This window comes from Cupressus sempervirens, chromosome 3, assembly GCF_028749045.1.
Source record: "Cupressus sempervirens isolate cs-2001-9-10 chromosome 3, ASM2874904v1, whole genome shotgun sequence".
Taxonomy (NCBI): domain Eukaryota; kingdom Viridiplantae; phylum Streptophyta; class Pinopsida; order Cupressales; family Cupressaceae; genus Cupressus; species Cupressus sempervirens.
Genome location: NC_143120.1, coordinates 115,625,772 through 115,639,509, shown reverse-complemented (window position 1 = coordinate 115,639,509; position 13,738 = coordinate 115,625,772). Strand labels below are relative to the sequence as shown.

The following is a 13,738-nucleotide window of genomic DNA, read 5'->3' as shown; positions in this document are numbered from 1 at the left end:
ACAAAAAAAAATGCTGAAATTGGAACCTAATGGATGAAATTCGGTGAATAATGCTACTTACATCACAACAATTACAAGTATCATAAAAATCAAACCTTATAATAATGATGTATTATATATTATATAATAATAATGGAAGCCGTGAAAAATACAGAGGGGGAAAATATTATTGATCTAAAACCATCACTTCTAATTTTGAGGCAAGGTATTAGATTCAATCAGCCAATAACTGGTAAAAAGACTGTAAAGATCTCCAATATAAAACTATAAACAATCAATAGATAAATTCCAACATCAAAATTCTCAAAGAACAATCCCTTAATGGCATTGTAGAAAACAAAAAAACAAATAAATATTTGGTAGAGAAAAAGGAGTCCAATTAAACTCTAGATGAGACTATATCACCCAAAATAAACTGAAAACTAAGTTACAAACTTCAATGCATGGTGAAATAATTTTTGCCTTTAATCATTTCCACCCTCACTCTCTTACTTCTGCAGCCCCTTTAATCATAAAGCAAAACCCATAATAGGCTAATGTTATTCTGAACATACTGCAACGTATATTGATCTGAAATGCATTTAGTAATGCAGATCTGCTGCACCAAATAATTATTTTAACATTTAAGATAACTCCATATTCTTCTGCGTGTCTTAATCTTACATAAGGAGGTGACACCATGCAAGAAGACTATCGATGTGTCAAAACACATTGCCACGGAAGAGATCAAAACAGTATCTGTTTCACACAATGGACAAACCCACAAAAATTTCATGCACATAAAATTCTTACTAACTCATTTCAAAGCTTGTGAGATCCCATTCATGGCAAAACATTTTGAAAATCCTGGAACAATGAAGTTTTTTTCTGCGTCATCAATCCTCCTCCTCCTCCTCCTCCTCTTCTTTACTCTAACAGTTAGAGCCGTGGATTCCAATGAAAAATGTCCATTTGTGTATAGAGATTTTATGGAAGTAGCTAGAACTGATGCTGGTGTAATTAGGTCACTTAGAATTAGGACTGAGACTCATGGAAAATATGAAAGAGGTCCTATTGATTTGAGTTTTATAACCATGGAGCTCAGTTCCCTGCTGCTTCCACTATATTTGAATAGAGATTATGTGCTCTATGTTCATACAGGTGAGATTTACTTATTAAATGCGGAGAAATAACATGTGGGCAAAGTCTGATTTATTCATAAGAATTAGGGTGGACTAGAATAATGAAGTTGGCTGAGCATTTCATTGTCGATGCAGGAAAAGCAAGGCTTGGATTGGTTTGGAAAAATCAATTGTTTGAAAAAAATCTGAAAGTTGGAGATATATATAGGGTCCCTGCTGGGTGTGTGTTCTATGTGTTTAATACAGGGGATGCTGAGAGGCTCCGGCTGATTGGCATTATGGAGAGGGCCAAATCTGATTCTCATGTTTTGGATGGAGATGAATCTCAGGTTAGGATTTTAATTCGTAGTGATGTTAGATATTTTTATTGAATGGCTTTTTTAAGGCCAAAATGATTAGCTTTGATTGCTTCTTTGTTATAGAATCAGGTGGTTTATTCAAATAATCACATGGTACAGGGATTAGTATTTAGCTGAAAGGTTTATTTGCAAGGTATATTTATTGGTAAACTCACAAAAACCATGGTCACTCCATGAATTAGTTAGTAACATTGTGAATGAATATTTTCGTTAAGCTCGCATTTGGTGAATGAATATTAGAACCTATATTGTGTTGTGGATATGCTAGGCAAGGAATAAGATGGGTCAGACTTAGGCTTACACAATAACTATAGATTGTAATGTTATTGAAGGAGACGAATCTCAGGTTTGGATATTAATTCATATACAATACATAGTAATGAATGTTTCATAGAAGATAGTGCTAGATATGAATGTTGGTTGATCTCTTAGGGTAAGGATCATTGACAGATTATATTGATTAGTAAAACTCACAAAAACCACGGTCACTCCATGATTTTTTCAGCAACATTGTGAATAAATAGTTTGGTTAAATTCTCATTTGGTTAATGAATATTAAAATATATGTTGTGCCAGAAAAGAATAAGCGGTGTGTCAAACATAGGCTTGTATAATGACAATAGCTTGCAATGATTACTATAATTGTAGTGGACTGGTTTCATCTTCAGAAATTTGATTTTCGTGGGTGTATTTTTAATTCCTCCAAGATGATCATGTCTAGCAATTAGATTAATATCAGTTTACATCCTTAAAAAAATATTCCACATTTGAACTGAGAAGCTATGTTGGTTAGGATGTTGCATGTAATAATATTTATTTGCTATGGCTATATGGCTATGTTGGCTTTATGTTGGTTAACCATAAAATTTCCTGGTCGATCTTTTGGGTATTGTAGTTTTCATTATGCCAAGTATTCAGAGACTTAGAATCTTTCGGCTGTACGGTATTTATAGATAGATTTAATACTTTTTTCCTTGGATATAACAGATGATTTTTGTTGGAGGAGGGCATGGCAATCCTGCTAGTGTTCTCTCAGGGTTTGATGAAGAAATTATAAAATCAGCATTCAAGGTAAGGTGTTATTTCATATGCTTTCATTTTTAAAACAAATCCTTTAATTACTCAATGAAATAATATATTATAGTCAGCTTGTATAGCTACCTAATGATCTCTTGGAATAATACAAGTGCATGATCGTCTAGATGATTTCCATGCATGATCTTATTGATGATTCCCATGTAGGTCTCTGCTGAAGAAATTGGAGAGTTGCTAAGTGGGCAGAATTATGGACCTATTGTTCATTCAGAGATTCCAAAACATAAAAGTCTGATGGAGGACATGGGAAAGAGATTCATACTAAGTATAAAAAATCCCTTGGGAGCCATGTTAGGAGGGCACAAAAAGAAGATGAAAGTCTTCAACATATTAAATAAGAAGCCAAGTTTTCATAACAAGTATGGATGGACCAAAGTTGTGGATAGGAAAGATTATTCCCCATTGAAATATTCTGATCGTAACATTTTCATGGTGAATTTAACCAAGGTACAGAACAAATTTTTACAAGTGTATTTCATTGATATCAAGTCTCACAAGTCTCAGCTAATTTTATGTTTCTCACTATGTTCTTAATATTGCAGGGAGCAATGATGTCTCCTCATTGGAACCCTCGAGCTGCTGAGATTGGGTTTGTTACAAGAGGAGGGGGGATGGTCCAAATAGTGTATCCAAATGGTAGCTCTGCAGAGAATATAAGAGTTAGTCAAGGAGATGTGTTTGTAGTGCCTCAGTTTTATCCGATGTCTCAGTTGTCATTTGGAAATGAATCATTTGAATTTTTAGGGTTCAGTACTTGTTCCAGATACAACCGACCACAATTCCTTGCTGGGCAAAACTCTGTGTTGAATATATTGCATGAGGATACCACAGCATTGGGATTTGGCGTTTCTTCCGATTATCTTGCTGATATTTTGTCCGCTCAAAAGGATGCCGTTATATTTACATGCCCTTCTTGTGCTGAACGGGTAGAGGAGAAGGTCCAAAGAGAGAGAGAGAGAAGAGAGGAGGAGAGGAGGAAGAGGGAGGAGGAGGAGGAAGAGAGGAGGAAGCAAGAGGAGGAGGAGAGGAGGAGGAGGGAGGAGGAGGAGAAGAGGAAGAAGAGGGAGGAGGAGGAGAGGAAGAAGAGGGAGGAGGAGGAGAGGAGAAGAGAAGAGGAGGAGAGGAGAGAGGAGGAAGAGAGGAAGAAGAGGGAGGAGCAGGAGGAGAGGAGAAGGAAGGAGGAGGAGGAGGAGAGGAAGAAGAGAGAGCAGGAGGAGAGGAGAAGAGAAGAGGAGGAGAGGAGAGAGGACGAAGAGAGGAAGAAGAGGGAGGAGGAGGAGGAAAGGAAGAAGAGAGAGGAGGAAGAGGAAGAGAGGAGAGAGGAGGAAGAGAGGAAGAAGAGAGAGAAGGAAGAGGAGGAAGAGAGGAAGAAGAGAGAGGAGGAGGAAGAAGAGAAGAGGGAGAGAGAGGAGGAGGAAGAGGAAGAGAGGCGAAAGGAGGAAGAGAGGGAGGAGAGTGAGGAGGAAGTAGAGAGGGAGAAGGAAGAGGAAGAGAGGGAGAGAGAGGAGGAAGAGGGGGGGAGAGGAAAGGAGGGAGAGAGGAGGGAGAGTGAGGAGGAAGAGAGGACGGAGGAGGAAGAAGAAAGGGAGGAAAGAGAGGAGGAGGAGAGGGAGAGGAGGGAGGAAGAAGAGGAGGAAAGAAGATGGGAGCAAGAAAGAAGGGAAAGGAGAGGAGAGGAAGAGAAGAGAAGAGAGGATGAAGAAAAGAGGAGAAAAGAAAAGAAAAATAGGAAGGAAGTGGCTGGAAGGAGAGAAGAGGGAGAAGGGGAGGAAACAAAGAAGAGAGAGGCGCAAAGAGGAGAGGAAGAAAAGGAGGAGGGAGAGATGGAAGAGTGGAGATGGAAGCAAGAGAGGGAAAAGAAGAGGAGAGAGGAGGAACAAAGAGAGAAGGGAGAGGAAGGAGAAAGAGGAGGACAAGATACAAAAGCTACAAGTAGACAATTGGATCTCAAGATGGTTCCGAGGAGATCACCCCATGGTTTACACAGCTGATGTTATACATCCAAAGATCTTTGGATGGGTTCCCAAGAGAAGAAAAGAGATACCAGTCCTGGTGACTAATATCTATTTACCCAGATTGCTCAAGTTTGACGAAGTGCCTATGGCAAAAACAAATGATGTTTTGATATACTCCTGAAAGCAATTGCATTCCCATAACTTTTATATATGGCGAGAGTTTCATAAGCCAAGCCACATTATTCACATTTGACTGAGATTCTAGAATGTATAGCTCTCCTTTGGCTGATAGTTGTTTTAGCAACAATATCTTTTTGCTTGTAATGGGAAGAATTGTTTTCTTGTAGTGAGTTGCATATTTAGAAAACCAATCTCTTGTCAATGCTAGTATCTGTTAAAAATACATAGAAATTGGACTCCATCAAGGTGTCAAATGTCCTTTTAGATGTCTTGAATTTAGTTATAGCTTCATGTGGTACAGGCATATAGTGTTAAAGATCTTTAAGGATTGTCATATTGCATTAATGTTAATCTTTGAAATCTTATTTGTTCGAGGACTAGAAAGGGAGTAACATCATACAAAAAAATGAGATATCTCTATAAAAATTTAACGGAAACTAAAGAGCATTAATATGTCAATCAATGAGGATTATAATGTTACTCATCAAATTAATTACGCTGAATATTATTATTTTGAAAACTATCATGAAGAGGACAAATATCTTCCCTTTGTGTTTAATCTAGGTTAATTTATTAAATGTAGGAATTAAGCAATAATCACACCTAAGATAAATCGAGTTCCTTAGTTTTGTGAATGAAGAACGTAAATTCGAGTGGTCAGATGTTTTAGATGTTTGCGTATGTGGATTAGAATGTTTTAGATGTTTGTGTATGTGGATTAGAATCATAATAAAATTTTCTTTTGCTCAATCTCACCTTTTTTGGATTAGCTCACACTAATTTATTTTGGATCTTTAATGATCTTTAGAATTTGCCATGGTTTGTTTGTTTGCTTGTTTCTTTTTTATAAATAATTTAATTAAATTATAAATTTATTTATTTAATAAAGAGTGATTAGTGGTAGTATTCAAAAATGTTTTGATAGATATGAAGCTTAAAATTTTTTATGAAGAATAATAAAAAAAGAATTTATGAAGAATAATTTTGAGGCGGCACGTTATATTATATAATTAATTAATTAATTAATTTACGTCTATTTTATAGATTGATGGGTTGATGTATTGAAAATATTATATTTATTTATATTTCGATGGAGGGTTCAGACCTGTGTTATTACTATCATGCGGTCTTTGCGGTCTTTGGATGTTCGGATGGATGACTTCGATAATATCTTTTTTCAAACATATATGACACCAAATGCTCAACTTCTCCTAAACTTTGGGTGGAGCTAAAGTGTAAGATGAGTTTTGCGAGCTAGTTCTTTTATTTTAATGTAACATTTAAGTGGGTCAAGTACTTAGGTTTGATTAGTTCTTTTATTTTAATGTAACATTTAAGTGGGTCAAGTACTTAGGTTTGATTAGGTTTGATTAGTGTTTGTTACGTGTTGGTTACGATGGATGGCTTGGATTAGTGTCTATTACAAGGGATTAGTGTGATATTAGTGTGTATTACAATTGTTACTAAGGATTATGGATTGATTATGGATCAATGTTAAGATGGCTTGGATTAGTGTCTACTATGATGTATTATGAGGGATTAGTGTGTGTTCTGATTGGTTGGATTTAGTTGGATTGGTTTCTATTAGAAAGGATTGTGGATTGATAAATATGATGTATTACGAGCGATAGTGTCTATTACGAGGGATTAGAGTGTGTTCCGAATGGTTGGGTTTGGTTGGATTAGTTTCTATTAGAAAGGATTGTGGATGGATCGTGGAGAAACATTAAGATTATTGAGCAATGTTAAGGTAGACTAAAATTGCAATGACTTAATAAAAAGATGTCAACCAATTAATTCACATACATGTATTTGTGTTACAATTGGTTGGATTAGTTTCTATTAGGAGGATGGATTGGGGATTGATCATGAAGCAATGTTAAGATGGATTATTGAGCAATGTTAAGGTAAACTAAAATTGCAATGTATTAGTGTACACACACATATATACATATATGTTTACGTATTGTATATATGTATATGTATATGTATATATGTATACACGCACACATATAGAAATGTAAATATTTATATAGAGATATAGACGTAGACGAAGATGGAGACAAGTACAGATATGGGTATTATATACACTTCAAAATGGCTAAATGAAGTTGGAAATCAATAATTAATTAAATTCAAGTTTAAACTAATTAATCTTAACAAAAATTAAATAATTATAATTCAGTCATTTGATTAAATAGTCAAATTTAATCTATTAATTCTTGCATAAATGATTAATTTAATTAATTCTTTGAATTAATTATTCCATAAATTCATTTGTTACCACTACATTAATTCATTGGCTACCATTATATAGATTAAATCAATTGAATTAAAGTATCGCTCTATTTTTCACTCTTCTTTTTGTGTCTACCTTTTTGGTTATTCGACTATTCATATTTCAGCTCTTCTTTATGGAGGATATCCATCTTTGGCTCCTCACACTACAAATCCCCTTGATGAAATGTTAATAACATCAGTAGAAAGAGAAAAATGGAGTAAAATAAAAGAGCAATAGATCAAAAATGCACACTAAAATGTTATAATTTTATTGATAGAACACTATAGATTTTTGTTGTTACAGATAAACCACAGAGGTTAGCAATTTATAATCACTTTTTCAGGCTTTTGGAAAATTCTTGGAACAACTATGATGAGGATAAGGATAAGGATAAGGATAATGAACAATCTGGAAACCAACACTAAACAAGATATTTCTAGACTTTATATTAAATGCTCACCTACCGAACACAATAAACATTATTCTAACACCCTCCCTTAATTTCTACTACCAATGGATCTGTATGTGGGAGAAATTAGAACAATAAAAATTTAAATAGAATGAGTCGTGACATTAAGCCTTCTTAATGTCTTCTTAGGTACCCATTTACAAAATAAAATTTTGGTTTCCCTTATCACTATCACTTTGTCATTATGCTTTGGGTTTTTAACTAGTTCAGCCATAACCATTTGGAATTTTCCAACTTACACAATTTCCTTTTGCTTTAAGTTTTTCACCCAAGCAAGTGGTTTTGGATTACCAAAAACCCTTCAAAGGCTTGGCACAAATATATTAATGATACAGAAACCATCTCTAGACTTTTCTCCTTTATGAAATCTCACTTTTCATGGATCTATCTTACTTCAAAATGATTTTGATTTTCTTAAACTATTTGTAATCCTTTTTGAGAATTTACACTTAGATAGATTTGTATTATTTCTCACACTTGAACATTTGTACTTAAACAATCCTTTGATCATACCTACGATCTTTTGCCAATTTGATCCATAGCTCCATCCAAAGTCCAATTTAAAGCACTTTTCCATAGAATTATTTTTACACTCTTTATTCCAACATGTCCTTTCACTAGGACTCTTCAAACCACAAACATTACATGGATGTAGATCCCAACACTTGTCTTTCATGCGTCCTTTCCTATTACAATTTGAACATTGCATATAATGTTTACTTTGAACAAATTTTCTTGAAACAATAACATCCTTTCTTTCATCTATATCATATCGTAGTTCTTCGTACTTTGTTCTCATTGTTGGTAGAATAGGTTCTATGATTCCTTGTTCATGTTTTCCCAATCCTTTACCTTTCTAACCCATTTTCTTCATGATATTCCAACCAACATTCTTAACATTAGAACTGGGAGTATTTGATGCCACATTTTCATATTCTTTCTTACATTCTTTATCACAAACAACTTCAACAAAATCATACTTTTCTAGTGGTGAATTGAAGTCATTTTTACTCATTACTACATTTGGGCCCAAATTGCAAAGGTAGGCCATTGCAATTACGATGATAACCTGTTGCCCAATTGACATCAATCAAAATTGGCTCTTGTCGGATGAGCATCAAAATTTTGCTGTCACAAGTTGCAATGGCAAGGGTTACCATCACAATTGACATGGTTACAAGTGTCATAAATTGGGCTACCGTTCTGGCAAACCATTCATTTTCACCGTAAGAATTTTGATGAAAATCTGTAGAAGACACCATTACAATTGCAATGTTTGTGTGATAGAAATGTTGTGGGTCCCACGAAAAGCCGTTGGAAACGTCCATCACAATTGGGATGGGTATGTGGCAGAAATACTATGGGATTGATGACGAACCATTGAAATTGCCACAATGTGTTGTACTATTAAAAAAAAATTGGTGACAAACATTGAATAGCTATGATGAAATCATAGGTTAATATTGAGCTTCTCTTGGTTTCAAGAATAGTTTAATATTCTCTACAAATCAGGGCCAACCATGTGAAGGTAGAAGCTCATTTGGCCCCAACTCCCCCCCCACCCCCCATCATCTAAATTCTCTGTTAACATCTAAAAATCTTTAAGAAATGATCAATGTTTAAAGTACAAAAAAGGGTCCAAACCTACAAAAGTGACATCATTTTTCCATCTTCTGGTGCATGTAATTTTTTTTGTTGCATCCAAAATAAGATTCTACCACTCTAAGTCGAGAATGCACGTGGAACTACGTTCAAATGCATGGAAAGTAGGCGAAGTTGATATAACTCAACACAATTACATTTATTTAATAGGTCTACTAAGTTTTTAAAATTATAGACCATCTTCATGAACAATGTTCATGATGGTCTATAAGTTAAAATACCTAATTAAAGACCTCTAACAAAAATGCAAACTTGTTGCATTTTTCAGCTCCGCCTGATGTCATATGCATATGAATTGACATTGCATATTGAACTACATGCCATCCTTCTACATTGCCTAAAACCAAGAGATTCACACAATTAGTTGTAGTTGAGCTTCACTTGGTTTCAAGAATAGTTTAATATTCTCTACTAATTAGGGCTAACCACATGAAGGTGTAAGCTCATCCCCCCCCCCCCCCCCCCCCCCCCCAACATCTAAATTCCTTGTTAACATCTCAAAAAAGAAAGGATCAATCTTTAAGTGCCTAGAATGTCCTCATCACCTCCTACTACTCTCAGGGGAAGTCCATCTTCATTGCTCATGAGCAATTCATCACACGGGTACATCTGAGAATGTCCTCATCGCCTTGTGCATAAAATGAATCCAATATTAGAAACTGCCCCCTAAGAAATAATAGTTCAACTAAAATAAACACATGAAAAATGAGAGAGAGAGAGAGAGAAAGAAGAATCTACTTACCAATAGGCGTTGCCATCACATCTGTGGCCATCCTACTTGTTGAGTGAGTTTTATTATTTTTCTATTGTGCCAAGATCTCTTTATTTATATACATACATACATACATACATATACACACATATATACATATACATATGTATATATACATATATACATGCATACATACATACATATACAGAGATCACAAGGGCACGTCAACGAGATACATAGATCACAAGGGCATGACAATGAAATGCAGTGATCAAAAGGGCACATATGTACATGCATATACATACATACATACATACATACATACATACATACATACATACATACATACATATATATATATATATATATATATATATATATATATATATATATATATATATATATATATATATATATAATACATACATATATTCATACATACATACAAAGAGGCGTATGTATGTATATATATACAAAGAGATCTTTTTTAAGATGCTAAGTGACTTACCTCAAGATCCTCCACAAAAATAATGCAGACCAAGAAAAATGGGTAGAGTTTGCAAGAAATTTTACAAAAACATATCATAACAGATATTTTTAGAAAGAAAGAAGCCATAACCCAATTAAATGGGTCTAGTTGTTGATTAGCTAGGTTGATATATACATATATTTAAATCGGTTATGGCTTCTGCAAGGGAATGAGCCTCATGATTATGGCATTTACAAAAAAGCAAAACTTGCTTCTTCAACTCCTTACACTCAACTCTTCACTGAAGTAATTCTTCCAGCAGTGAGAATAATTGCTACAAATTTGTGAGAACCAAGGGACCCTGAACCTATGCTATGTTTTCTAGAGACATGGGAGAAGTTACTACATGCTTCAATACTTCATAGCATTCTGGATCATATAGTGATGCCCAAATTAACAAAAATAGTAGATACTTGGGATGCAAAGATCACAAGGGCATGACAACAAATTCCTATAGAATTGTCATCATATTAGGTACAATAAAATGAACGAGATGCAAAGATCAAAAGGGCATAACAACGAGATGTAGAGATCACAACGGCACGATAGAGAAATGCAACGATCAGAAGGGCAAGACAACGAAATCCTAGATCTCCAAATGATACATACATACATACATATATGTACACAAAGAGATCTTTTTAAGGTGCTTTTTACATCTTAGCACAATAGAAAAATTGATCCAACTGCATACAAATTCCAAAATCTAAATAATTAAACAATAAAACTCACTCAACCCATGCTAAGTGACTTATAAGCTCAAGATCCTGCACAAAAATAGTGTTGATTGTTACTTTTATTATACCTAATCTGATGACAATTCTTCAATAATTTGTAATCAACCTAGGTAATTAGCAACTAGACCCATTTAACTGGGTTATGGCTTGAATATATGTGTATATTTAACTGGGTTATGGCTTCTGCAAGGGAATGAGCCTCGTGATTATGGCATTCACATAGAAGAAAAACATGCTTATTGGAGTGCCTGCCCCTAGTTTTCATTTTTTTTTATCATTGCCAAACTCTTTTAGGCCAGTTTTATGCTTGATGATTAGTAGCATTATTTTGAGATTATCAGATATTGTTTCATATTCAATTAATTTATGATGAGATTACTTGGTACTCTATACTTCATGTATGCATGATGATTATTATAGTGTTTTCAGTTATTGATGATGATTAGTTAGATGAATTATCATATGTGTTTTCTTATGGATACTTACCCCATACTGCATGTGTATGGTGTGCATGTTTGTTTTCTTTATGTACGGTGTGTTTGATGTGGTTAAAGAAGGGAGTCGTAGTCACCTACTAGTTGGGATCTACATGATGCACCGCTTCTTGCCATTGCCTATTTAGTTTAGAATATTGTGTTTGTACATGTGTGGATTTTATGCAGATTGCAAGTACTAGACATTAACTTCCCTAAATTGCCAGGATGAGCGTCCCCTATCGTATTATCTCAATGGTAAGAGAGGGGAGATAAATTCTTAAGTCCAAATCCTAAACCTTTAAGCCATTTGTCCTAGAAAATTAGGACAAGCATATGAGTTGTTTACCTTCCAAATATGTCGGATGATGTTAATTCGTGATTATAGTTCCCTTTAGTTTGATCTTGTATGTGTTTTTCTATGATGGGTTTTCGTATTTTGTTTTACAAGTGTTTGTTGATTTTTCCATTCATTAAGTCAAATTAAATTATTAAATTAATAATTTAATTTAATGTAAATTTATTATGGTAATTTTAATATTTAATTATATTTAATCAAGAAATTAATTAAATTAAAAAAATTAAATTTAAAGATAAAAGTTATAAATTTAATTTTAAAATGTGATAATATTTATTTAATTTAATAATATATTTAGAGTTCATTTTTAAATAAATGCTAAATACTATTATTATTTAAGTTATTAAATATTTTATCAATTAACATTTTGAAATAAATTAAAAAGTGAAAAAGATATTAATTTATTAAAGGTTTTAAGATTGCATAAATTGTGCATGAGATTAAAATTCAATAAATTAATTAAAGAGAGAAGTAAAGTGAAATTAAATAAAGTTATTTTATAATTCATTAAATGTGCATAAAAAAGATAATAAAGAGTTAAAGTCTGGTGTGCAAGGAGTCCTCTCGAGTGATTGCACAATTGGTGCCTTTATTTTAGGAGAGAACTCCTTATCACCAATTGAGGGTTCATTTTTGAGAGACTGCGAATTTTGGAAGAGAGAAGATTTTGAGAGGAGAAATTTCTCTCACAAATCTTTTTGGGCGTTGCATTGTTTTGGGCGTTGCGTTGTTAGCATCAGAATCTAGGTAGATGCTTGTGATTATTCACATAGTTTATTACGCTCTTTCTTTTCCTGTCTTCATTGTGACTATTGAATGGTTATCTGAATAATTCTTGTGACAAATGTTTTAGTATTGTGAATTTCTAGTATGTATGTTAAATCTTCTATATATGAAAAGATTAAAAGATCAATATAATCCTTCTTTAGTATATTTAAATGTGGAAATTGAATGGGGAAGGGTTTTGTATTAAATTTAAAATTTTCAATTGAGAAATCGACTGGTTGGACGTATTTCCTCTATCAGATTAAGGTTGGAACTTTATATATATATATATATATATATATATATATATATATATATATATATATATATATATATATATATATATATATATATATATATAGGGGAGTCTAGTTCTATTTAAATAATAAAATATTTATAAAAAGAAATTAAAAATATATATATAAATACATTAGAGGGAGGTGGGTTTTACCCACTCTCCCCCCGCCCCCGCCCCCCACTTTACCTCTCGGCAGCACTGATTGGATGTTGCACTGACTACAGTACAAACTACGGCAGCAGCAGTAGGCCTACAGTCGGCAACCTTTTTAGAAGTCGCATGGCTATATATAAAAGCCGACCGACTTTATAATAAATGTTGATTTTATTATTATTATTTATTATGATTTAATAATTTTTATTAATAAGTTTTTTAATATTAATTTTATTAATAAGTTTGAATAATAATTTTATTATTATTTAATAATATTTATTAATAAGTTTTAATATCAATTTTATTATTATTTAACAATGTTATTAATAAGTTTAAAAATTAATTTAATTATTAAATAGATTTATTGATAATTAATTAGACATTCATTGGAATCTTAGATTTATTTAATTATTATTAATAAACTTGATTTTAATAAAATATGCAAATTATTTTTTTAAAAATCAATAAGAATTATTTTAATAATTTAAATAAATAAAATGACATTTAATTTTTTTTTATTGATCTGCTCTGCTCTGATATTGTGAATAATGTCGATCCCCTGATTTCCCGTGAAGTCTCAAAGGAAAAACC

General features: G+C 33.1%; 1 protein-coding gene across 1 annotated transcript; it reads left to right on the top strand.

The window, feature by feature from the left end:
- The first annotated feature begins 824 nt into the window (after positions 1-824).
- Positions 825-4,782, top strand: LOC149565045 (RmlC-like cupins superfamily protein). Its single transcript, XM_089817004.1, has 5 exons — positions 825-1,140; positions 1,257-1,450; positions 2,468-2,551; positions 2,723-3,022; positions 3,118-4,782. The coding sequence occupies exons 1-5, from the start codon at positions 825-827 to the stop codon at positions 4,564-4,566; spliced, it is 2,343 nt and encodes a 780-aa protein (XP_089673130.1). The 3' UTR covers positions 4,567-4,782.
- Positions 4,783-13,738: the final 8,956 nt, after the last annotated feature.